The sequence below is a fragment of the Sesamum indicum genome, linkage group LG2 (assembly GCF_000512975.1).
Source record: "Sesamum indicum cultivar Zhongzhi No. 13 linkage group LG2, S_indicum_v1.0, whole genome shotgun sequence".
Classification (NCBI taxonomy): domain Eukaryota; kingdom Viridiplantae; phylum Streptophyta; class Magnoliopsida; order Lamiales; family Pedaliaceae; genus Sesamum; species Sesamum indicum.
Genome location: NC_026146.1, coordinates 499242 through 525800, shown reverse-complemented (window position 1 = coordinate 525800; position 26559 = coordinate 499242). Strand labels below are relative to the sequence as shown.

At 36.3% G+C, this 26559-nt stretch overlaps 4 protein-coding genes across 5 annotated transcripts in view; 2 read left to right on the top strand and 2 right to left on the bottom strand.

Moving 5' to 3' along the window:
• Nucleotides 1-10622, top strand: part of LOC105175466 — an 11544-nt gene extending 922 nt beyond the window's left edge. Inside the window, exons 2-7 of the mRNA XM_011097916.2 lie at nt 331-399; nt 1486-1605; nt 1681-1755; nt 9282-9416; nt 10041-10182; nt 10272-10622. Coding sequence (XP_011096218.1) covers nt 331-399; nt 1486-1605; nt 1681-1755; nt 9282-9416; nt 10041-10182; nt 10272-10432 — 702 coding nt within the window. The 3' untranslated portion in view covers nt 10433-10622. The remainder of the gene's footprint in view (nt 1-330; nt 400-1485; nt 1606-1680; nt 1756-9281; nt 9417-10040; nt 10183-10271) is intronic.
• Nucleotides 12106-18203, top strand: LOC105175453 (U3 small nucleolar RNA-associated protein 14 homolog A). The gene is made up of 11 exons (XM_011097896.2): nt 12106-12864; nt 12977-13106; nt 13892-14367; nt 14506-14727; nt 14822-15148; nt 15337-15690; nt 16241-16318; nt 16407-16508; nt 16595-16966; nt 17503-17634; nt 17818-18203. The coding sequence occupies exons 1-11, from the start codon at nt 12499-12501 to the stop codon at nt 17968-17970; spliced, it is 2712 nt and encodes a 903-aa protein (XP_011096198.1). The 5' UTR covers nt 12106-12498; the 3' UTR covers nt 17971-18203.
• Nucleotides 18998-21052, bottom strand: LOC105175445 (60S ribosomal protein L6-like). Its single transcript, XM_011097883.2, has 4 exons — nt 20732-21052; nt 20529-20635; nt 19359-19540; nt 18998-19287 (listed from the first exon to the last, which is right to left on the bottom strand). The coding sequence occupies exons 1-4, from the start codon at nt 20974-20976 to the stop codon at nt 19132-19134; spliced, it is 690 nt and encodes a 229-aa protein (XP_011096185.1). The 5' UTR covers nt 20977-21052; the 3' UTR covers nt 18998-19131.
• Nucleotides 22341-24898, bottom strand: LOC105175435 (MICOS complex subunit Mic10). 2 transcript variants are annotated; one of them, XM_020698691.1, is made up of 3 exons: nt 24613-24749; nt 23589-23759; nt 22341-22775 (listed from the first exon to the last, which is right to left on the bottom strand). In XM_020698691.1, exons 1-3 carry the CDS (start codon nt 24700-24702, stop codon nt 22761-22763), a joined length of 276 nt encoding a protein of 91 aa, XP_020554350.1. In that variant the 5' UTR covers nt 24703-24749; the 3' UTR covers nt 22341-22760. The 2 variants fall into 2 exon arrangements, with proteins under 2 accessions (XP_020554350.1, XP_011096176.1); XM_011097874.2 differs by having other exon boundaries at nt 22348-22775; nt 23589-23728; nt 24613-24898.

Genomic DNA, 26559 nt, shown 5'->3' with positions numbered 1-26559 from the left:
TCTGCTGTATTTCCAGGTGTAATGGTTCTGCGATGTACCAATACAGATACACTTATAAGTAAAGGTGCACGCATTACAATTAAAAAGAAAACAGAGAACTTCCGCTGAGTCTTTAGGACTTTTGGGATACTGGAAACTGACACCAGAATGCTGAACTCGAGGTTGGATATAAAAGCATATAAAACCAAAGCCACAAATCTGGCAGATGTGTATAGGACTTTTCCTGTATAATCATCAAAATGAAGGACTAACTGCATTTCTTATGTATCTACTTTTGATAACTCGTTACATTCTTGTTGATTTAATATATTTATTTTCTGTTGTACACAGGTTCTTGTTCCTTCTGAGGCTAAAACTCTTCATCTGTATGAAGCAAGGTATATAGCGCTGCTGGAGGAGGTATAAAGTTATATACCATGTACTTCCCACTATTTAATGATGATTAAACTGCAACAATTGGTCAGCCTCTTCCCCAATCCACTGAGTTGAATGTGAATCAACATGTTGCAACCTTTTTAGTCCTAGAAGGTGCAGAACCAAACTTAATTCTGAAGTTTGTTCCTTGTGCGAGCTACACCTATAAGATCTGAATATATTTGTCCTAGATCAGAATAAGTTTCCTTTTCCTCTTTAATTGATACATAGATCACATTTTGATGGAAATGGAGGATTCTTTTGGTAAAATAGGCTATGTGGCACAATGGTTACTGGAAGCTTGCTTATAGAAATAGTAGGCACAACTTATAAAGGTTTAAGTAAGGGGGACAAACGACTTCATTAATTTGATATTTGACAAAATCTTAGTTTTTGCTCCACCATAATTTACCACTTAAAGATAATGGAGATGTGATAACCATGTTTTCCTTTCCCTTTTTACTTTTGTGATTATGCATTGAGAAGTGTGCGGTATTTTATAGTTAGCTTTGAACTACTAGGACATGTTGATTGATTTTTACTTCTACTTCCTCTTCTATATCAATGATGTACAGCAAGTGTCTATAGGAAGATGCTCAACTCTTCATTAATAAAGTTTCTTCGACATCCTTCATTCCTTCTTGTACTTCTTGACCTCTCCATTACCCTTAAGTTTTGATGTTCTATGATATTCCAGACACTTGATTTATTTGCAAGAGCCTCATTTGTTGCCTAGGCTAAAAGTTGAAATAAGTTCTTGAAGTGTGGATCATAATAATATCCCATGAATCCAACCCTTTTGGCCTCAAAAATCCCATGCATCAAGATATTTTCTAGTCTGTCTTTCTTTATTGAAATAGTATTTAGTATTGTAGGGGCTAATAGTAGTACATGGTTTAAACATTATATTCTGAATTCCTTATGCGTTGAATATTTTGAGCACTGGTATTACATTAAGGCTGCCTCTCTGATCTAACCTCACTTTTAAGCAAATAATGCATTAATCTTTGTTTGCCCAATCTCTTAGTGGGTAACAACTGATGTTACTTTCTCCTACTTTTCCGAATGCAGTCTTTATTTCGGAAGAATAAGCTATTTGTGCACTTTGTGTTAGATCCAATTGGCTCTAGTGGTACATCATCAGAAACATCATTTGCTGCTAGATATGGTTGCTTGGTCATAATAGAGAAAGTGAGTTTCTATGCTTTAACATCTTTGTCCGTATCAATTTGTGCACTCACCTAACCTTTCTCGAGTGCTTTGTAGGTTGAACAACTTGAAATTGGAGCATTAATCTCAATAAGGGGCGTAGGTCGAGTAAAATTATTGGAATTTAAACAGGTAAGTCACAATTAAATCAGAAATCCTTTGACATTGTAAGTTCTTTCACTACATCTTACATATTTCTTCTACAAATATTCACCTAGCCTTTGCGATAAATTTGAGTTCTAATCAGTTTTATAATATCATAACATAATAGAATCATCATCTTTTGCTTCGAAACAATAAAAAGATGTAGTCAAGGTCGCTTAGAACTTGAAGCAACAATGGAGAATATAATACTTTAGAGTGTAAGGGGGAAAAGATACTATTTTCTTTGTTTAAGCAACCTAAAGTCGCCAAGCTCATCTCTTGTCAATGATTAATTCGAGTAAGCATCGTGATAGGTGGTATTACTATCAGGTAGTATGACCTATGTTGAAAATGATGTTTGGGCAATTGCTATAACAATGTATAGCGAAGATTGTGGTCAATAATAGTTGCATGAGCAAGCAGAAGCATAGATAGTACCAATAATAATTGGGATCCCAATAGTGGATCTTCGATAGCAAATATCTCTTATTCATCTCACTGTTCTTCCTAGTCTTCACTTTTTTGGTTGAAATGGTACTTGGAGTTGTGGGCCTGAACTCTAGTGTTATATCTGTTATTTTCATTGTTGATTGGATGAACTTCAAGCTTGTGCTAGCAATGCGTCATTTTTTGTTGTCCAGTTAGTAACTAATAGTGCTATAGAATAATTACATTTGGGTTGACAATAGGGGGCAAATCTTTACTCTATTTTGAATGAAGTGGTGTTATTTGGCCAAACATTTTCAACATATAGGTTCTTTGTACTTGTATACAAAAGCCATAAGTGATTAACTGAGAGATTGTTTATTCGAGAAGAGATGAAATTATTATGAAAGTTCTGAGAAATAAACTAGTCAGATTGTTTGGTGGAGCACTATTGATGTAACTGTCGTAATGGTGACTATACTAGAAAATGCACCTAACACGCTAGTGATGCATCTTTTGGTTTGTAATCTATTATGTCATATGATAGTCTTATTTCTATAAACTTGTGGGACCATAGCTCATATAATTTTTGTCAAGGGTTGATGAATGTGTAATATTATAAATCAGGCCAAATTGTGCCAGAATTTGAGTTTGTTGGACATAATACATAGTGCAATCAACTGTCTAGGTAAAGCGAATTAACCATGATAATAATGCTAAATTTATGAACATATATATATATATATTATTTCAATAAACGTATTTAAGTTTCTCTTGCATATATTTACATGTATATACACTTCATCTTTTTCATTTATTTATAAATTTTTCTACACCAGATAAACCTGAAATTCTTCATTGCCTTTTGTAGCTTTAAAGAATTTTACCATGGTTCGATCAAAGATAAGATACGAGTTAATTGCTGACGAACGTACACGACGTGAGACATTTAAGAAAAGAAAGACTGGTTTATTTAAAAAATTGAATGAATTGAAAACACTATGTGACGTTGAAGCTTGTGGCATCGTCATTAATGGAGATGGGACTCAATCAGAAGTTTGGCCCTCACCGCATGCGGCATCCCAAGTAATTCAAAAGTTCAAAAACTTGCCCTCTTCTTCCCAAACAAACAATATGGTAAATCAAGCCGGATTTCTTAGGCAAAATTTGTCTAGGTTGTCCAAGAATTTGGATAAAGAGACTAGGAAAGTTCAGTCTCTGGAGAGGGAACTACTTCTAGCCAAGTGTCTGGTCGAAGAAGAGGTGGATGTCAGCAATTCAAATGAATTGCATGAGATGCTTCGCCTATTGGAGAGGAAGATTGGAATGGTTGATCGTAGGATTGCCGATATTGAGCCTTCTAGTTCTAACATGGTTGCAAGTCTGAAACAGACAAATGATGGACCTCATCATGGGAAAGGAAAGCAACCCCTTTGAAGATTCATTTTTGAATCATATATTAATTGGCAATCTTTTACTTAAATCCTTATTTGAGGCTCTTTTAAAGGTGCAAAATCTTTTAAGGGCCTTCTCTTAGTACTTCATAATACTCATTCTTCTTTATGTATTATTTTGATTTTCTTGGATATTTTATAATATCCTATGGTATTGTCAATGAGTGTTTGCTTCTGTGTTGAATAAGTTGTGCAAAATTCTTTTAACTTTGAAAATGTATTTCCATTCTGAAGAGATAAGAAGAGATACATGCACCTTTATGAAATTATATTGTCGATTTTGGGCTACTTAGGACATACTTTAACTTTCATAACATTAATATTTTAGAACGTTAAGGATCATTTGTTTTGTCTTCCAATAGCCGACCAACCAACTCCTTTTAGCACGTAGTCAAATGAAAGTAAGATTATATAGGTACCTCTTAAAATCTAGAACTAGAGATATTATATAACATTATTAGAAAACCATCATTTACATTAAACGGTAACTAATATTCAAGTATTTATTTGGTAAACTATTGTATGTTGTTATATTTATCATTTCTTGGTAATAGTTGCTTACACAACGATAATATCTCTAATAGATTTCTCTTTCAACTTGTACGTAAGTTGAAAGAAAAATTAAGACACATAGACTCGAAAACCAAATTTTACTGATGATTATATAACATTTTAGCTCACTGATACTTAGCTTTTCTGGATGACAAGAACTACTAAAGTAGCTTTTGATGAATCATAACCATAGTTATTAAAGGCGTGCACCATGGTGCAAGGAGCGTGAGGCTCAAGCACAGCTCCATTTTCAGAAAATGGTGATGGGCTTTGCTATGGAAGTGGAAAGGTGTGCCTTCAGCAAGCCCAACCCTTTTTGGGAGTGTGAGGCTCAAGCCCAGCTCCATTTTCAGAAAATGGCGCTGGGCTTCGCTATGGAAGTGGAAAGGCACGCCTTCTGGAAGCCCAACCCTTTTTCGGCTGGGTTAAAAGAAAAACTTATGGGTGGTGCCTGGCGACAGAGAGAGGCAGCGCAGCTGTGGAATTTCGGGCGCTAGGGGCTGCATGCGGCAGTGGGCGCAGTGTTGACGGTGACTTGAGTTAGAGCTGCGTGGGTACGGCCGTGGGTGTGAGTTAGGGTTTCTCAGCATTTTTTAATAATTAAATAAATATAATATATAGTGTTAGTACTATAGTAGAATTACAAACATATCAATCTACCAAAAATATCAAGTACAAATAAAAGAAATATACATAAATCTCCTAATCAAATTTCTAACAACATTTAATTGTTTGTGCATTATTGATGTTGATGTATAGATATATAATTACATCTTTAAACATGCGCCATGCTTATTAATGCACAAGCCATGGCTCCAGGGCACCTTTGCGCCATGTGCCTTTAACTACTACTATGATCATAACCTACTAATTTTGGATCTCCTTTACATTGCTCGAATGGTTGCTTACATTAAACTTTCTTTTATATACTAATTTGAATCCTTACTGAAGGAACATTTATATCAAATGGAAACTTTTATTGTTATACTTGATCAGGGTTGTATTAGAAAATATTATAATGAGAACCGAAAAACTTTAAGTGAAATTAATAGTATATATTTTCGTGTTTGACATTGGATTAATAAGTGCTTAGAAGGTGTCCACAATATTGCTCCCTTAATGAGAAATGTAATTATCATAGTTGCTAAATCTATCGTAATGAGAAAAAGTCACTGTTATAGTTGTTAAAGGCCCATGGCTCATCATGTTACAAAGGTGCCCTGGAGCCATGCCGTGGGCATGGTGCACGCGCTTTGTGCACCATCTTAAAGCATGATGCATTTTTGCACAAATAAATTATATATTCATACATCAATATTGTACAAACAATTAAATATAAATACCAGAAATTAAATATTTTATTCTTTTTTTGTTTTTCTTCTTTTTTTCTAATTTCTTTTTAAATAAAATAAGTTAAAAAGGCTGGGTTTCAGCAAGTTCGCCTCATTTAGAACCGGGAGAAACCCAATATTCAATCCTAACCTTTGAAAGGCTGGGTATAGCGCGCCATGGCGCCACTGCCAAGAGCAAGCCCATTTGCGCCGTGTGCCATGGTGCGCCTTTTATAACTATGGTAACTATAGATGTCATTGAGGATAGTTGCATTATAAGTGGTCACTTCATCAGATCGGATAAAAATTTGGTTGAGAATTAGATACACCAAATTGCAACAAAGTACCAAAGTGAATTAATTGTTTGAAATTTGGTTGAAATAATCTTTATGTTTTTCAGGTTGATAATTAGGTTGACTGATCTTTTCTAAATAAAAAATGGTAATTAGTGAAAATATTAAATTATAAAAATCATGCTTGGACTTTTATTTATTATTTTTGTTTTGGAAACTAAAAGAGTACAAAAAGAGTGTAAGAATTCACTAACAAATATATAAATGTGTATAGAAATTAAATATAAAAAATATACCAAGTGATTCAATAACTGGTATCATTTAATAAAGTGAAACCAAAGACCAAAATCAACCATATGTGTTTAAAATAAAACATCCATCACAAAAACAAAAATCTTTGGGTTGGTTTCTGTACATGTCGCATTCTCAATTTTGGTTTGGTTGGTTCAATTGTGGAAACATGAGCACCATGTGTGCTTATTCAAAAAAGACACGCGAGCTGAAAAGGCTAAAAGGCCAAATAGGTAGCAAACTCATTCAATGAAACAAATAAAGGGGATACTATATCTTTAGAAACTAATGCCTGTGTATTGAAACCATTTTAAATATATTAGTTGAGAACAGAAATTGGCCTGACCTTTTATTGTTAGTTATGTACTTAGTACCCAGAAAAATTAAAGTGAATTATGTTGGAAGATGTGAACGAAGTAATCATCATCTTCATTCCTTAAAACGCTTAATATCTTGTTCATTTTAGTCAAATCTATTTTATGGCTATAGAGGACAATTTTTTTCTTCCAATTGTGAATTGTTTTCATTGAAGTAGAGGATTAGGTCATATTTAGTTTCTTGCACAAGAGCTTCTGTAGTGACGTTCTTTTAGGTCTCTTTTTGCCATTAATTTATTTTTCATAATGTATTATTGGCTAAACTTCAAATGAATTGTCACATTTCTTCCTGTTGCATACAGCATATGTTCTAATTTTCTATTCCCTATTGATTTTTTCCCCTACTTTTATGATAATGCATTTAGTTTATCTGCAATTCTATTTTCAATATTTCCTTTCAAATCCTTCAATAATTCATGAATATGCAGCACAAAAGTAATTGTAAGGATTAGTTAAATGGTTGGCTGTAGGTTTTGGCATAGGATTCTGAATTCACTATCTGATTCTATTTCCATATCTATGGGATCCATGCATAGAATCCATATAGAGAAATATGCCTTTTCTCATTTTGGGAGAACAATTCCTGAAAAGTAATTATGAATGACGGTAGAGTTTGTGCAAAATGCATCAGAGAGTTGGTTATACAACATCAATCAACTTCTAGGTCATAACAGAGCTTGTGGGCTATAGACTTAGTTGAACTACAATTATTGTTCTTTAATCATTTAGATATAAGTCCAACAATCTATAAATTCAAGGAATATAAAGGCTCACTTGTTTGCTAAGAATTTCAGCGTGGAGTTTGAAGTACATCTCTTGTTATCTTGTAATGGTTGCACAAGGTCTTTTTAAGTAAATGAACCCTTCAAATGAAGTCGTGGAAATCATTAAGCAGTGAGTGACTAGGGGAGCCCAAAGTTGGTTCAATTAGTCTTATCTTACAGCTTGACTTCTATCTACTATACTAGTTTTCCTTGTCATGGAAATTACCGAAGGAAATTATCATAAGGTTGCTTTTCTGCCTGTCCCTTGACTTTCCCATGGGAAGTCTTGTGTTTGAATGAACCTTGGGGGTACATGTGTTGGGTGCGTGAGTGTGAATAAAAAAAATGAAAAAAAGTTGCTTTTTGTGCCTATATTATATTTAACCTTGTTCTCGTTATAATTCTAGTCTTTCTTTAGCTAAAGACATTAAGAAGCAATGAGTTAACTATGTTAAGATGTTGAACTGGTTGAAAATGGCATCTAAGTTGATAGATATGGTTGATTAGATACAGTATAAATGTGGGCCTTTATGATATATTATGGAATTCTAGCATCTAAAACATGGCCTTTCTGCCTTTCTATCTAATGACTTAACTACGACTAAAGCATCAGACTTCTGCCAAATAAATCATGATAGCATAACATTTTGAGTTACCAAATTTCCCATTTTTGGGGAAATTCTTTATGATGTTACCCTGAGAATGTTATACACCTTATAATCTTTATGTGTGCCCATATGACTGCACATGTATTTACATACAGTGCAAATCCTATAGGTTTTGCTTCCAAAATTTTCCTACTTGGCTAGTGAATAAGTTGGTAGTATGCATTTTGTTTTAGCCCCAATTTAAGATGGATTTATTGTAATAGCTAAAGTTATATTGAGGTGAAGATATAGCCAGGATATCTTAAGATTTTCAATATTTATTGAAGCCAATAATAATTTCTTTTGTCTTCATGGATATAGGTTTATATGTTTAAATTGTCGAAATATGAATAACTTAAAAATGTTGCGTGCTTTGCTGGAAAGTAAAATTTGGTTCTGTTATGCTTCTTCCTAACAGATCAACTGAACTATCTAATGCTCAATTGTGAGCGAGTCTTAGACTTGTTTGTCCTGGAGACTGAAAAATGACCATTAAAAGAAGAGTAACCCATCTATAAGATTTCTATATTGACGATAAAAACATGTAACTTTTGTCTTTTCCACTTCATCAGGCCAAAGAATAAACGAGGGAAACACAACATAAAGTCAATTATAGCAGGGACCACAGAAAGGTTTGAACTAGTTATTATCATTTAGATCATTCAGATATTGTGTGTGTATGTTCCTGCTTGGTATTTCCTATTGGGATGAGAAGGAACTTAGGCATTGATCTTTGTTGATGAAAGAGGCTGTGAGTTGCTGTTGCTCATTATTGTTATCATTTTCCCACGACGATCTAACCCTTAATTTTTTCAAGCTGGTGACTGTTTGGTTCATATGAAATGTCTATAAAAGAAATAGAAAATTGTTCCCTATGTTTGGTTTTATTTTTGGGCATTTCCTGAAACAAGACAAAACACACCCAATATTTGATTTTTTGTTTTATACACCTTATCTGTATGTTTTTTTGTTTTTCAACTTTCAATATAATATATATATACACACTTATATATATAATATAAAAGTGTGTATAGATATATATTATATAAAAGAGACATGATTCGACAATGAACAATGATTTTTGTGTCTAAAAAATACAACAATTTATATATAAAAATATATATAAAGGAGAGATGATTTGATAGTGAACAATGGTTTTTGTCTCCCAAATCCCAACATCAAACCCATACCACTTATTTTAAAATATTTTAAATTACCTCAAAACACAAATCCAAACATACCAAGATCTACTCCAACACACATTTTTATCTCTATTTTTGTCTCTCTATCTTCAAAACACCAAAACAAAACCAAACACTATGGTTATGTTTGCAATTGTTTGTGCTAGTGCCTATTGCTTACTTGTAAGCTCCATGTAGGTACAACCTTACCTGACAGGTGAAGTTACACCCCTGCAAGACAATGTTCTGCACAGCACAACAGCAATAAGTTCTAAAGTTCTGGGATTGAAAGAAGCACTCCACAGTTTAAATAGCTTGGAGATAAAGTTGAAGGTTCTTGCTCTAACCCCCCTCCCAGTCAGATTGTAGACTTTCATTTCTTGGAAGAAGTTGAAACATGTTCATTACAAGCAGACAACACGTTTTATGCATATAATTTGCTTGGTGGCTATTACTCTAACTATTGTCAAGTTGTATGGGAATGTACCTTTCCCCTGTAACCATTGTTAGTTTTCCCAGCATCCCAACATTAAAAGAAAGATGGCTGCAGCCTGGCACCACTCCATGTAATTTGTTCCACATGAAGGGCTAAAATACTATACCTGTTTCCTGTGGTAGGTGGACACTTATAGTTGGCTAAGGCCTTAGTTGTGCGGCCCAAAAGGCAATCTACTGATCTATTAGATCTATAGGATGCTGCCCCATATATGCAAATTTAGTTATCTTTTTTGGTTTGCTCAGAAGGTTGGTTGAGGTTGGAAATAGAGAAGTGGACAGTTGAACAGCTTGGGTCATGTGCATTTCATTGAGGTTATTGAGAAGAAGGCACTTTTTTAATTGCCCTAAATGGATGAAAGCAATCTTACCTAAGTTGAGTGTTCGTTTATGCTAGTATTTAAGAGATGACCTTTGCTTGACTACCATAATAAATGTTGTTCTTTGAACTATTTATAACAGGCCCCAGGGGAAGCATCGTTGCAGACTCAAACTATAAATTCTCTATTTTGGGCGGAAAACCAACAATCTTTGGATTGCAACACAGATTTCATTCCACCTGTGGCCGAGCGTGTTTCTTTTGCAGCACTTCAACCTGTTTCAGGTCAAACATTTATCACCGTATACAAATTACTGCTTTTATTTACCAGTTTCCAGACGAGCACCTTACTTATCTCTTACACACCTTGGCAGGTGCAACAAAATCAGAATTGCTCAAGTTACAGAGAGAAAAATTGACAGCAATGGATGTAACAGATACACTGGTAAGACTGGAGAAAGCTGTGGAACTAGTTAGAGACAATACGGCCATTCTTGCAGCCAAGCTTGCTATTCAATCTCTCGACATGCGTTAAGGAATGCATAGTTCAAATGTCAATATCTCAACACACACGCCAAACTATAGCACGGCATGTATATATATAAAAGATTTTGGTAGTTGTTTGTTGTTCAGTGATTATCATTCATATATGTTGATATTTTAACCACCATCAACAACCACCAACTCCACATCTTGCGATGTAATTAACCTTGTCAACGACCTCATTTTGGGCCTGTTTTTACATAATCAGCAAGTTAAGCAAGATAAAGTCGTGAGTGGTGTAGATTCATATAACCAGTAAATGGAGAAAGCAACAGCAACATACCATCAGCAACCACCATCTCCACATCTTGCAATGTATTTAAACCTTTCTCGACAGCCTCCTTTTGCCCCTGTTTTTACACAAACAACAAGTACACATGAGACGCGGACTCATATACATACAGATTAAATATCCAGCGCCATCAGCAACTTCTATCTCCACATCTTGCATCATAATTGAACCCTTCTAAACTGTCTCATTTTGCCCCTGATTTTACATAACAGCAAGTTCAGCAACATAAAGTTGTAAGAGGTGCAAACTCATATAACTAGTAAATGAAGAAATCGATAGAAACATACCATCAACAACAGCCATCTCCGCATCTTGCGTTGTAGTTAAATCCTTCCCAACTGCCTTGTCTTGTCCCTGTTTTTACATAAACAACAAGTTAAGCAAGATAAAAGTTGCAAGAGGGGCATACTCCTCCTACACATTTAGATTACAATATGTTAAAGCTTGCGGCAACGACTGACCTCCTTGTTGGAGGGCAGGAGCAGGGGACGGCCGATAGGCCGTAGCAACAGGACAACTACCTACAATTTAAGTTACAGCTCAAGGCAAGGTAGATTCTCTCTCTCGTTTGTTATTGAGTGAGCTAATGACATGCAAAGTGCCTAAGACCTTAATTTAGGTTCATGTAATATCTCAGACCGGATTAGTAGACAGCATTCATGCAACGGATGTGTCTAAATAATGACTGCAAATACATGAGAAGAAAACAATGAGTGGTAACAAACTTACAACCTCAATAAAGAAAAAGAGATCAACCATAAAGCAATAGGGTTATTTCATTCAAGTTCAAATACTTCATTGTAAAAAAAGAGTTGGATTAACTGATTATGATACATGAAAGCAAGAAAAGAAAAGTACATGTATCCAAGTTTTAGGCCACTTTTCACCGTGTGAGAGAAGCCAAGCGATTTTCCATAGGTTCTTGTTATAAGAATAAAATATATGAAGTATCATAATAAAAAAAAGAATAATAACTTAAGGGTGTAATTAGTTCAATAAAAAAAAATGGCGTTGTGATGTCACAAAATGCCGATGATAAGTGAAAAAAGCCATTTCTTTCTTATATTAGTACAGATTAGCATTTGTACTATATATTTATTTATTTATTTTATTTTTCACTTCTTATATTCAAATAACTAATTCTCAAAGTCGTTATCTTATTGTTATAAGATAGTTAGAAACAATAAGAGAAAAAAAGGGTATCTCCTGAATTTATTTTTATAAAAAATTAATTATAATTAATTATTACGTAAACTCACAAAAAAATGTATCTTTTGAATAATAATTGAATACATATGTACATATGTAGCTGACCAAAAATAAATTACATGACGATAAAATTACACATAAGTTGTTGTAAATGTCTTATAACAGTACGGGTCTGGGGCGGATCCGCAATTGACCCACCCCCACCACTAAACCCTAATTGCTCACTTAAGCCCCAGAAACCAGGAGCCTCAAGCCTTGAACTTCCTATCTTCTCCCCGACGTCCTGCGAATCAGGCCGCCGTATTAGGCTGATATATCAGCCGTTCCACTGAGAAATCGCCGACTCCTGATCCATTCCTGTGTCACGTGATAACCTCGACTTTCTGACGCCGTTGTCCGTTCCTGTTTCCGACCCTGCCGTTCCGGACAATATAGCAGAGTTGCTGTCAATTTCTGATCCGTATGTGAGTGGTACTGTTGTTAGAAACCAAAAGAAAAGGTCTTGTTACAACATCTGCGACTTACTGAGTGGAAGTTTTGCCCGAGGTTCTGCCGCAATGATGGCAGATAAGAAACGAAAATCCAAGGATGGAATGGCTCAAAGTGGTAAGAAAGATAGGGAATTTAGAAACAATAAGAGAAAAAATTTGAGCTACAATAAAAAGAATAAAAAGGAGGATGCTAGTGAGAAGAGGCGTCGGCATGGGCCTCGTCTGCCGAATGCTTTGAGAAAGGAGCTTGATGTCTTCAACCGTACCGTGGAGGGAGAGCCTTCAGATGTTGATGAAAGGATTGATTCTGATGATGCAGTTGGCAATGACGTGTATGAATATGAAGAAGGTATTGCCGAGGAGGAATCCAAGAAGAATAGGCGGTTTGATACTGTTGAAAACTATCAGTATGAGCTTCCTGAAGATTTTCAGGTCTCCTTCTACATATCTACTTATATATACACACACATATATATGCTTGCGACACGAACCCACAGACATGTGAAATTCCCCATAATACTTAGTTGTTATCTTTGATTCATAGGATTCCGATGTTGCATCTGATGAAGGTGAGGATGAGGATAACATCGGATATGACAATGAGAACGGAAATGAGGGACGGCATACAAGGATGTTGGAAGAGATTACTGGACTTCCAAGTGATGTTTTCGGAGGTGTTTCCTACCTTGCAATTCTCCCCGCAATTTCCTTGTTAACTGTAAACAATCTTGTCTAAGTTTAAAGGGTTCAGGCGACTCCCTGATTTTCAGTCCCAAATTGCTCCAGAATTATAAAACCAGGCTTGTTCCGAACAGTGTTCTGTTTATAGGATTAAATGACTGGTTTGGTTTACTGTACAGCATGTATCCATCTCGATAAGGCTATGCATTAAGAATAAGAAAGAGAAATTGTCCCCGTTCAATAAGTCTTACAAGCGGCTTGCTACTACATGTAATACAGACTGGCTTTCTGAAGAAAAGGAATTGGTTTGGCAACTGTCACTATTGCCAGCAAAGTTAGAAATTAATGGAATAAATTGTACCCATTTCCTGTCGGAAAGCTAGTGGATTCCTAGTTTTAAATGCATCTTTGACAAAGATGAACATTTGGGCATTGGTGCCAACCTCTGTCTCGTAAAGTGATTGTGTTGATACCCAAGAAACAAGAACATGAAAGAATGATGATCCTAGTGCAGTAACAGCCAAGAAACCTTGGTAGAACATAAAAAGATCCCCAGCCTTGATGGAGGCTTATCATTCTTCCTTGGATGAACTGTTAGCATGCTTGCTAAACTTATATTTGAACAATATGTGATTCATTGTGTTTCTGTTTGTAACTTGTTCTTAAAAGTGACTAGCTTATATTTGGTCTGTATGTTGGTTGTTTTTTTTTGTACTTAAATTGGCTTCTCAGACCATTTTTCCAGAAGAACTAACTGAATATGTGTCCAAAATCCCAGGTAGAAAAAAGAAAGATATCATCATCACTGAGGCATATCCAGAATCTGAATATAATCCTAGTAGTGATATTCTTGATGGTGATGGCCGGATTAGCATTCAGGACCTTCTGGACCCACTGCATGGAAAGTCAGGCTTCAGCAAACTGCGGAAGAACTTGCAACGGATGAATAAAAAGTCTGTTCCAACTCTTGCACCACTTCCCAAGCCAGAACAAGAGAGATTGGAGCGGAAGGCTGCTTATGAACACTCTAAGAAGGACATTACCAAGTGGGAACCTTTGGTCAAGAGGAACAGAGAGGCACCCACTTTGTATTTTGATGAAGATGTGGATTTGGGATTTTCAACTATTGGAGCAATTGCTTCTGAATTTGAACCAAGAACTGACTTTGAGAAGAAAATTGCATCCTTGGTCAACCAAAACGAAGTTGTTGAAGCTCACAAAAAAGATGGTGCCAGGCTTCTTGAACTGAACAAGGCATGGGTGTAATATAAATCCATAATTAGCTTACTTTCCTCGATCCGTTTGAATTTCCTTATTATATTCTTCTATCACATTCTTCTCTGCTGAAAATAATGTAAATGATTCTGCTCTTTTCTGGATGATATGTGGCAGATATCCGTTGAAGAAGTGATGGACAGACAGCAACGGCTTGCAAAGATGCGTAGTCTCCTTTTTCGCCATGAAATGAAGGCAAAACGAGTTAAAAAGATAAAGTCTAAAACCTATCACCGGTTGCTGAAAAAGGAGAGGAGAAAGACCGCTGAAGCTGCTCTTCAAATGGATCCAGAAGCTGCTAAGGAACATGCAATGAAGCAAGAGTTTAAAAGGGCTGAGGTAATTTCACTTTAAATATTTGGCTTTAATTTTTGCCTCATCTTTTGGTCTCGAAGATGCTGTTTGCATTTAATCCATTACTTGGTTCCTGCAGGAACGTATGACTTTAAAACACAAAAACAGTTCCAGGTGGGCAAAGAGAATCTTACAGCGTGGTCTCCAAGTTCAAGATGAAGCAACTCGAGAAGCTTTTGGTGAACAGCTTAGTCGACATGCTGCTTTGACTCGAAAAATAAATTCTGTGAAAGAAAGCAGTAGTAGTGATGATAGCAGCGATGACTATGACAGTGATGACATGTTGGCAAGTCCAGACGGGGATGCTAAATCGAAGCTGTTAATGAAGGCCAAAGAGAAGACACTTAAAGTATTAGAAGGGGATGAGGAATTGCCTAAATCAGGAGTGCTTTCTTTGCCCTTCATGGTAATGTTGGTGTATCTTTTGTATATCTTCTCCTTTCCCTGTAAACTTATGAAGATTTGAAAACTGAAAGTCACTATGATGGCACTGTTTCTATCATTTTAAACTTTTGGTAACTAGAATCAATATAATTGCTGATCTTTTTGGTGATAAAATTGATCAAATGTGATCCTTTGCGTTGCTTTGACCAGGTACGTGGGTTAAAAAAGAGGAAGGAAGCTGCTGATGAAGAAGCAAAGCTTGCTCTTGAAGAGTATGAATCATCATTGAAGCAGTTGGAAGATCCAAGTGCTTCAGGAAGTTGTGAAAGGGGTGCCTCAAGTGGTATGAGGGTTTTTGGTGTTCCTAAAAGGGTGGTAAATGAAACAAGTAAGAAGGTCAAATCAGATAACTACTATGCCAACAGTGATAGTGAAGATGATGTTGAGGCCCAAGAAGACATCGTTATTGAGAATAATCAAAATGATAAATCTCTAAGAGAGGCAGATATTGATCCTAGTTTACTTCGGGAAGAGTTTGAGATCAGTCATGATTCCTTATTCAAGGTGATAAACTTACTCCTCTTCTCTCCTTTTTCTTTTCCCCTTGGCCCCTTCATCTGAATCCAGTGAAAATGATTGTTGTTTTGTTTGATTAACTTTTCAATTATATATGTTCACCATGATCGAACAGTTCAAAACTTAATATTTTGTGGCTTGTGCTACAGATGTGAATTAGGGGTATTTATTTTTCGTGCAGATTAGTGATGTATTCAGGGTATGTATTACCAGCAAAATAATTCTATTGCATTCTTGGGCCTGAAAGCCAGAGATTTCTGGACATTCCTAAAATATGACCCAGTTCTCACATTAAACTGAATAGTTTAGAGAAGTTTTCATTCGTCTTAAATCATTTCTGTGCAATTTGGTCTTAATGATTCTCCCATGCTATTTTTACTTTGTTGAGCTACCGGGAACCGTTCTGGTAAATTTGGGGTGCAAAGGTAACTATTAGTACCAGACTGCCTTTTGTACATCTTTTTGTCTTCTTTTCTATCTGATTCTGTCTCTCTATGTTTTAAAAATGTATTTTTAAGCTGTGATTACTGGTTTTCAGAGCTTTCAAGACGCTGAAGACCCTGAGACGAAAACAACTTATGACGTTGCATTTTTGGCTTCTGATTCATGGAAGAAGGTAAGGTTATATTGTGAATTTTGTTTCCGTTTCCTAGATATGGAACTTGTTGCATTGAAAATTAACCAATGTCAAGGGTGATCAATAGATGAGAGGATCATCAGATGCTAGTAAACAGACTGAAGCCAGCAACCATGTTCGCAAGTCTGAAATAACTGTAGGACCAATGAAACATGATCAGAGTTTTGAGGTATTTCCTATTCTAATGTAATTCGTATGCCTCATCATCCCTGCTGGCAGTTGTGTAATTTTGTTTTTCGGTCTTTTCATTTGCAGGAAAATGATGATGATTGTGATACAGATAGTGGTGGAGAAATGGTAGATGGAATTTTATCTTCTGGTCCTAAGTCAACTTATGAACTTCCATCTCAAGCAGAACTTATACTACGTGCTTTCGCTGGTGATGATGTTCAAGAAGATTTTGATAAAGATAAAGAGGCAGTCTTAGATGAGGAAAATCCAGAACCTGAAAAGCCTGTTCTACTTCCTGGCTGGGGCCAATGGACTGACATTCAGAAAAAGAAAGGTTTACCTTCTTGGATGCTGGAAGAGCATGAGATGGCAAAAAAGAAAAGGAATGAATCTCTGAAGAAGAGGAAGGACGCACATCTGAGTAATGTCATCATCTCAGAAAAGTTGGATAGAAAGGTTAGTTTTGTCTCTTGTTTATATTTAATTCTTGCAAATATGTATGAGTTAGCCAAGTCCTGAAAAATGCATGTGCTTTATCTCTGTGACTTGGCTATGTGCCAGTCAGATGTTCGTAAGGATGCATGCGAATGTCTGCTATTGAGTTGTGATTTTTGCAGCCACTTGTGAACGTCTGCTACTGAGTTGTGATTTTTGCAGCCACTGTCATTGCTTCTTTTGTTTCATCCTGAAAATTGTTTATACAAGAGGCAAAGACCTCAGTTGCCTATTTTTGTTCCCCAAAGAACTGATGATAAGGTTACAAACATGTGTAAAACACTTCTCTCTGCCATATTTTTATCCTTCTGACCAACCACAGACTAGATCATGAAATGTGATTTCCCTTTGGTTCTCATGTTACTGCCTTGTGAGGAAATTGCTCAAGAGCTTGCAGCCTGAAGTCACACCTCTTTCCAATGCTCCTTATGAATTATTCTGTACTAGTGTGCTTTTGTTGTTGACCAGTTGCTCTTAACATGATTTGGTTCATCTAGGCTGAAAAACTACATACAAAGACACTGCCTTATCCTTACACATCCAAGGAAGTTTTTGAACAAAGTATTCGGATGCCAATTGGACCAGAGTTCAATCCTGCTACTGCTATTGGAGCGCTTAACCGGCCAGAGGTGTGTTTCTAAAATCTAATTTTTGTATTATGCTTTGTGTCATCCCATTAGCTTGCAATATAATACATGCCTTCATGACTCAGCCATCTTAGAAAATTAAGGTTTCATATGGTACCAGTTGCTCATCTTGAAGAAGTTAAGGCTTCATTCTGGTGTAAAGTACTCATGTTTTATTGGTTACAGGTTGTCAAGAAAGCTGGTGTTATCATCAAACCGATCCAATATGAGGATATGAATGTCCGTGAGAGAGCTGAAACCCATAAACACAATGGTCAGAGACAAAGGAAGGCTAAAGATAAAAATCAATCCATGAGGAAGAAGGCAGCTAAGGTGTAAAAGCAGAATGTCGCATAATACAGTTAGAACCATCGTCTGTTTTTAATTATTTTTACTTGTTCTACAGGTGTGGGACATGTAATTTTTGTTTTTCAACAAATTTTTGATGATTTATTAGTATATGAGAAGAATGTATCCAGTGATGCCCTAATAAAGTATCTCAGGTTCAAACAACGATACTCAAGTACAAACAAAAATAGGTGCTTTGCAATTTGAGATCCGTGATCCTAACAGCTCAAAGTTCTTGGATATATGTATCAAGGATTTGGATTTATTTATGACAAAACAACTGGCCAATCTAAATTCTTCTCCTATTTGGAGCCCATGGATGCACTCTGGCAGTTAATCTGGAGTGGAAAATAAAGAAATTTAACACCCACGACAATACCTATTTGCACTGTAAGTTGACATGTTACGTCCAAGATCCTCAGTATCTATATTGGTGCTGGCAAACGAATATGGTCTAGCGACTACTCCAGTATCCTAGTTTGTAGCGGGCAAGCAGTCCGTACTAGACCAACTCGGGTTTTGGATCAAGCACACAAGCTTTACAATTTTTGAACCAACTGATCATACAGGTTAATTAATTATATTCGCTCATGTAAGCATTTTAATGCCAACGAAACTTTCCTATTTTCCTTCCACACCATGTGCCCCCGGAGCATTTTAGGCGATAAAGCCCCCGTGCATTAGGGGGGAACGAATTTAACAGAAGTTGGATGCTAAGCAAATTAAGCACAATACGAGGTACCTAGCATCTACTAGGTTAACTATGCTAAAGGCAACCCTTAAAGTTCAAACATCCAATGTTATTATACTTGTGTTGTCTTTGCACTCATTTCTATGCCTGCCAACTGCCAACACTCATACAGTACAAAGAGAGGAGAACCATAACCAGTAACATCAACGACCAGCTTCACATCCAGAAATATTCTTGGAAACCTATAAAGGTGTTTAATAACTAGTAACATACAATATGTAAATTTAGTAGTCTGGTTATCAAAACCACAGGAAAGAATCACAAAAATGGCAGCAAAATTTAAATGTTTATACCAAGGAAACTGTGTTCTCGATACAACTTCTAGCATCAGGTTTTTCAGGGACACAAAGCAAATAAAAAAAAAAACAAAATCGGATCTAAGGAATCAAGATGCGGTTTTTCTAAAAGACCAGCTCATGAGGTTTCATGCCGGCCTTGAGTGAGAACCTTGCACCCAGATAGGCTTTCAGATCTGGGACTGACTCAACAGCCTTTAGCAAAGGTGCATCAACAGCCTTCTGATCATCTTTCTTCTCTGCGGGAAGGGTGTTCTTTTCCTACATTTAAACATAAACACCATTAGAATGATTAACCACCAGAAACCAAAGATGGCAATATAAAAACCAACCTGTTTCTCTGCCTCAAAGAATTCATTTTCCCCCTTCTTTTTCTTCTTCTCAACTTGCTTGGCAAAGTACTTGTCATCAAACTTCTCCACATTGACACCTGAAATGTCAACCTTTGTTGAAGTAGCAATAACATAGGCCTGGTTCACCCGTCTTAGAGGGACACCATTTATCTTGTAAGGACCTGTAACAGTAGTAAAGCAAGAAACCAATGGATCACTATAAGAATTAGCTGTTCAGTATCTGGTTGGCACCACACACAAGAAGATTACCAAAACAAGTGAAGGTAGAAACAATAACTAACATCTCCTAACAGTATTCTCCTCTTTTATCACAAAACAGAAAATCCTTGAGGGACATAAACAACCCCTTTGAACAGAAACTAGAAGTTGCAGCATAGAAACTGAACTTACTATCAACAGTTAAAACTAACAACCATAACATATGTAATTCTCATGGCCAGTCCCAGGAGGTAATAGCAGCAACCTGCTCCCCAAGGCGACAGGATATGAGAATGCCCCCTCCAGAATAGTGGGAGACAGCCAAATAGGATGACTCAACCACAGCATCAACAGAAGAGGCTTTTTATTTGACGATTTGTAATTGGGCCATGCAAGAACTTAATATATCTTGCCCCAAAACATTGAATCGTCACAGTGAAAATACTACCAGAAGACTCTGTGAGAATAAAAAAACAGCTGCAGGGTAATCGATGGCAGCATCTGGTTCAACATGGAAAGTATTCCATCAATCCCTCCATGCAATAACTTCATAGCTTCAAGATTTCAGAATTCTAATCGAAGGTCACTAGACATACAAGTAATGCAATGTTTATATGCTGAAAAGTGAACTTCGCAGAAACAAAAAAAAGGAGTTCAAAGAGCACAAACGAACAAGCCGTTATGAATGGTTATAAGACAATGGGGTACGACAACTGAGAATCAATTTGACAGAAGCTTTTGAGATAATTAATAACAAGTTGCACAAGTGAGATCCACTCGAGAATAGTCAGCATGCGGTTTTACAATGCAGAAAGACTGTCTAACCATCCAACATCTACCATTAATTCATCAGATCCAAACAATAGAATAGCAAGCTTAATCACATCAACAATAATATTCGTACACAATATACACATACAAGTAAACGGATTTTAAGGAAAAAAATCTCACCAGTAACAAGAAGCAATCCAGAAGAAAGCTGCTTCAAGAAGACAACTCTCTTCCCCTTAAACCTGCCCGACAGGATTATCAACACTGTTCCTGGAGTGATGCTCGCCCTGTATGCAAAATACCACAAAAAAACGTAAATCAACCAGAGCAAATGCACATGAAACAAATTAGATTAGAAAAACATAGAAATGTCAAATTCAAACCTGAGCTTTGTGGGCTTAGGCTTGCGCTTGTTCGAGAGCGGCTTCTTGACGTCATCAGCTGGGTAAAACTTGGGAGGCTTCTCCGCCACCGGAGCAGCGGCGGGGGCCTTCTCGTGGTGGGGGAATTTGCCACCGTTTTTGGCCTTAATTGCCCAGAGGCCACGCTTGTGGTACATCTTAGAGCGGGAGACTTTCCGAACACCGGGGATGAGTTCCGGGTTACGGGTCCTCTGCTTCGGCGCCATTGCAGGAGCTCTCACTGTGCGTTGTGTGTGCTGTGTGCGTGAAGGAGCAGGCGAGATGAGGAGCCGCAGCAAAACCCTAGTAAGGATTTATATACGAGTAATACCGAATTTGAGCCCTGGTTCTGTTGGGCCCAAAAATTGGGCAAAAATGACCTTCTTATAGGCCTTATGTTGGGCTTATCTAATAACTCTATGGGCCCAAAATGGGCTGCCAGTTCTTTTCTGACTTGTGAAGTTTATGAAATGGGCTCATGCAGACAGAGCCCAGTTCTGGTTAAGTGTACCTCTCCTTTTCTTTTCTTTTCTTTTCTCCTTTTTTTTTTAAAAAATTGTTGTTATCATTTGATTCTTGTTAGAGATTTCCAGCCACTCAAGTCAAGAATGTTACGGAACAAAGGGACTTCCATATTCACAAATTTAGGAATGAAAAAATCTGTCTGAAACAAATATAATGATAATGAAATATTGTATTGTGAATAGTCATGTTCAAGTTCATCCCACATTTTAACTTTAGGCACAATTACGTTGACACCCCTAATTCATGATCTATTTATATAAATTACTCATGCTTTTTGAATAATTACACAAATTCACACTAGAATATCAACATCATTTATATAAACCACTCCTACTTTTTGAAAAATTACACCTCCAAAGATATTAACATCATTACATAAATTATTTCTACTTTTTTAGTATAAATTTTTGTAATTATATAAAAGACAAGAGGATAATCTATATAATCAAATCATAAATTAGGAAGTATAAATGTAACTGTCCCTTACATTTATTTTGTAGTCCGCCAATTTCTTTTTAATATATTAAACCAAGTCCAATGACGTCCACAATGTTACATTTTGAGCCCCTCGTGAAGTTGTGATGTCTAAAGTCTGAACCCGTAAATTTGATATGATGAAATGGTTACTGTGAATAGAGGAGGTTACAAGTGTAGAAAGAGGCACATGCATATAGGAAATATTAATCCATTTGATATTGATACTGCTTTATTTCTAAACATTACTTATAATGTTTCTAGTGTTGCAAATCTCAGGTTGTTAATTCTCTTGCATCAACCCTTCCTCCAGAAGTACAATAATGTTTAAAGGAATGTATACACACAATAAACATTACAAGACCTCAGGTACAGCAGAACTGCATTTTAACACCGCCAGGGTATTTCTTAAGACATTTAGTCCCGCTGCTAACTGGAATGAGGAGGAAAGAGATCAAACAAAACGTTTGAGAAATTTGGTTTTGGTACAAGCTAGTTTTGGGTTTCATATCAGAAAGAAAGAAAAGAGAAAAGGAGATGTGCACTGCAAGAATAATGAATAAGAACACCCAAATCCATAACCTCACTGCAATTGCAAATCATCAATGTCAGATGCAATAATTCTTCCAAATGCATCCACTATTTATTAAATGAAATTAGAAACTCAAATTTGCACAAGAAATTTACAGTCTTTTGTGAAATTCCCCAATATACCAAACTCATATATACCGGGGACTTTCATTGTATGTTGAGTGAACATGCCTCATAAATGACCTCCAACAGACAGCAACTATTGTCTTCCTTCTTCCCTATTCAACTCCTCTTGGTAATAGAGTGATACAAAGAAAAATGAAAAAGAAAAACAAAGGAAAATAGCATTCATGAGTAGCGGAATACATCAAAGTTTTTGTTTAAAAGGTCAAAACGTCCTGGCAATACATTAACAAGTGAAGAAAAACAATCGCAGGGAAATGGAAGTCCAAGTTATGGGAAAACCTGCCCAGGAAAAGCTTCATTCATCCCCCGCCTGCATTAAATAGAAAAAGAATCATTTAACATTTATATTTCTTTTAAGTTTACAAAACAAAGATGAGGGAGGGGCAGAGGCTATGGTGAAGAGTGCAGCCAAAGCTGCGCATGGAAAAGTCTATATCAAAAAAGAACAAGAAAAGCAGTAATTGTCTCCATCACAAGCACATTAACACAAGCAAAATCAACTCAACAGTATCACAAGAAAAGTCTAAGTTGCAGCTTAGAATTCTTCAGTTATCTCAAATAATAATTCACAGGAGAATTATAACACATCACAATATTCATTAGAAGAATAAAAGAATACTAACAAGGATACAAAGAACCAACACATAAAGCATATAACTGTATATGGAATGGTATCTTCAAGATTCATCACCCATCAAGATATAAGCTTCCTGCTAACTTTATTATTTTATACCATTGAAAACCAGTTACATGTATAATTCATTTCCAACTACTCAGAGCTTTTGATATCTGGGCATCAATCATACCCAAGAAAGTACAGGGAGAAAAGGAGAGAAATAATAATAAAAAGTTTCCAACATTCACAATAGAATCTTCATAAACCCAAGAAGAACAAAAGCTGAAAGGTAGGATACGATAAAACTTAAAGCACCAGGGGGCGGGGTTGAGGGTTGGAAAAGAACACAAGGTTTCTTGTAAGGATTGGTCATATTTCCAAATAAAAGCAGTATAATTAGTGATTGGGAGATTAAAAATTGTAGTACAAAATCTAATCCCTCAACACTCCTTGATTTAGAAGTTGGAATAGAAAAGCAAGTATAAAAGCATAGTTCCGTATATTTACCTTGGAGGGAGGGGTGCCAAAAATGTTAGGGGTCAGTTTCGGTGGAGACCCATTAAATTTATGAGAACATTCAGAGTATGCAGATCCAATCCCCACCCCAGCACCAAAAGCTACAGATGCCCAGCGTGTTACAGGACTTCCTGATGCAACAATCAATAGCTGATCGTCATACTGATCAACAAAATGGGAAACACTTTTAAAAGGTTAGTACTATTGCACACATCAGGATATATGTCACAGCTTCTTTGATTATTTCATGCAAATGAGCATCAGACAGACTGGTCTGGAACAGAGAACTTGATACACTATTTCTCAGCATGATTGAAACTCTACTGTTTACTTATCCTGCAACATATTGTTGACTTAGCAAAACAAAATCAAACCAGCATCCATTGTACAACGCAAGGAAAACCCAATCAAAGAATAAATATAAACTGAATCCGAGAAACAACAAAGACCCAGATTCTACAATATCAGCACTAGTATCATCCACTTCAGCTCCCTCAAAGAAAAACAATCACCAAAAACCAAATAACTAGAAAAGAGAGTAATTGCTAAGTCGAAAAACCAACAATCATGCATCACTGAAAGAGAAACACCAGCTTTAACCAGTCTCATTAAGGGAACATGGCTTGTTCTAGTTCAAGCAAAAATTATAACCAAACACAACATTCCCCTTTTCATATCAATATTCCAAATAATGCAACAGTACAGTATAAAATTATGGTATAATGAAATCCAATGGTCTACAATGCGAACGAAAGCAAGAAAAATTACAGAGACTAATTATCGGAAAAGAATCAACCGGACATATCATGCACATGAAAAGAAACCTCAGCGAAACAACACGATCTACCTCCCTCACATAATTACAAAAATCTCTCATGCTAAAAAAGAAAAAAAAAACAAATATTGATTAAAAAGATTTAAAAAAAATATTGCACTCTACCAGAAAAAGAAAATGATTAATAGCAAGCAGTCAAAAATATAAATACATTAACAAAATTAATTAGAGAAAACTCACGGAAAAGAAGAAGTCCGGCGAAGGCGCCAGCAAACGACGAGTACACGAAACGGCGAACGCCCAAATCGAGGCAGGCATCCCATTTCTCATTCAAATCGTATTTTCCTGGAATCTCAGCTTTGCTTCGTTCCACCATTTTTGATTGATTTCAAAATAAAAAAACAAAGATTACCGAATTGTTTCCTTCTTTTTCTAGCTTTTATTTTTCTCTCTACAGTCGAATTTCCCTTCTTTCACCCGAGGGTTTCGTTCTTGTGTCTGTATTTTCGGAATTTTTCAGAATTTCTTTTCATTTGTTTCTGCGTCTCTTTTGGGGGGGGGAGCTAGCCTTGCTTTGGGCCTTGATGGGCCTTCCTAGTCCTATGTAGCCCATCTGCAAGTCAGAGAGGCCCAACGGGCCGCCACATTCCGTCACCATAATATTTTTAAGTATATTTTATTATTAAAACTGAGCTCGAATTAAGTTTAAAAACTTACCGAACGAAAAGCTTTGTTCAAGTATATTTTATTTCAAATGAGTGTCGACTAAATTTTTTACCCAACCAGGTGGCCGAAAGTGATTAAAGAATTCTATGGAGTAAAAGGTAAAGTTATATAATCCTCATGTTTTGCATGCATATAAGTTTGAAGAACAATACGAAGCTCGTAATAAAAATAAGAGTAAATTACAATGAATTCCTCTAATGTTTGTAATAATTATAAATATCTCTCGTTATTTGAAAAATTATAAATGACCTGAACGACCGTTTGAGAAACACACTGTTATAATGGACTGTCACGAAGGGTATTTGTTAGACCACCATTAATTTTAAAGAGTGTTTGTACTTTTTTAAATAACGAATTGGTATTTGTAATTATGAAAAATTTTCGATAACATCATTGTCTGTTAAGTTCAAGATGAGGCCATTGATCAAACTTTCCATAACACTACTTAATAGAGAACAAAGGAGTCTTCTACATTGTTTGAATGCATAAAAATAGCTCCATGAAAGAAATACAATGAGAAGATTAATGTTATATATCATGACAGAAGAAAATGGACAAGGCAAAAGAACTTCCATTGGCCAATCTCATTAATCTTGGACAGGTTTAACCTTAAATCTGTACATAAGCCTCTTCCTTTTTGAGGTAGGATTATCAATTGTCAGCAGAATTTTACCAAGCTCCCCAGCTTTCAATTTGTTAGCCACCACTTCCTCATCAATGTACACCATCTTCTTTTTCTTGTCTAAAATTATAGTGTATGGATGCTTAGCCCCTGGTAGAAATGTTGACCAATAGCTCACTCCCCAATCCAGAACCCTTCGCTCCCAAGAAATAATGCACTCCTGCATGTAAATTATTTGCAGCGACAGTTGCTGTTGCAATAGAAAAACATGGTGAAAGATTCCCCAACATTGAAGTTCTTTGCTTTCAAGGATTTCAACAATATTGCATCAGTTCTATCATCTTTAAGAAGAGGCCCGACCCAGATGGAGACTTTTTGGGGTGAACTATCAACTGTGAGCTTTGGGATTGAACATGTAGCTGAGAATTCGTGGTTTTCCAGAGCTTCTTGGACTAAGAGGATGAATTCCTTGAATGCCTTCCTTTCAAAGCTGAAGAGCTTTGGGATTTTACTGGTTTTAGGGATCTTTTCTACTTCAAATGATAGCTCTGTTTTCTTATGTGTACTAGGTGCCTCTTCCTTGGTTGCAACTGGTGGTGCTGTTGGTGGCTGCACAACAAACGGTGATGATAGGTGCTGCCGGTGTGTGCACGCCATACTCCAGAAACTAAGTCAGAATTCTTGCGGTGGAGATTATAATATGTAGTATGAAAATGGCAAGTCAAAGCGACGTTGCAATCAACATCTGAATATATTGAAACTTCAAGGAACATAAGATGAACATTGCTGATGTCATGCTAATTGGAAATCCATAAGAAAAAAACCGTGATAGAAACCTG

Excerpts from the sequence above, each read along its gene's own strand:
- LOC105175453 (XM_011097896.2), top strand. The coding sequence starts at position 12,499 with ATGATGGCAGATAAGAAACGAAAATCCAAGGATGGAATGGCTCAAAGT. Across the intron at positions 15,691-16,240 it reads GTCATGATTCCTTATTCAAG|AGCTTTCAAGACGCTGAAGA; the intron begins GTGATAAACTTA and ends ACTGGTTTTCAG. Across the intron at positions 16,967-17,502 it reads CAGAAAAGTTGGATAGAAAG|GCTGAAAAACTACATACAAA; the intron begins GTTAGTTTTGTC and ends TGGTTCATCTAG.
- LOC105175445 (XM_011097883.2), bottom strand. The coding sequence starts at position 20,976 with ATGGCGCCGAAGCAGAGGACCCGTAACCCGGAACTCATCCCCGGTGTT. Across the intron at positions 19,541-20,528 it reads TGGATTGCTTCTTGTTACTG|GTCCTTACAAGATAAATGGT; the intron begins GTGAGATTTTTT and ends CTACTGTTACAG. Across the intron at positions 19,288-19,358 it reads TCTTTGAGGCAGAGAAACAG|GAAAAGAACACCCTTCCCGC; the intron begins GTTGGTTTTTAT and ends GTTTAAATGTAG.
- LOC105175435 (XM_011097874.2), bottom strand. The coding sequence starts at position 24,748 with ATGGTGGAACGAAGCAAAGCTGAGATTCCAGGAAAATACGATTTGAAT. Across the intron at positions 23,729-24,612 it reads CGCCGGACTTCTTCTTTTCC|GAAGTCCTGTAACACGCTGG; the intron begins GTGAGTTTTCTC and ends TTGTTGCATCAG.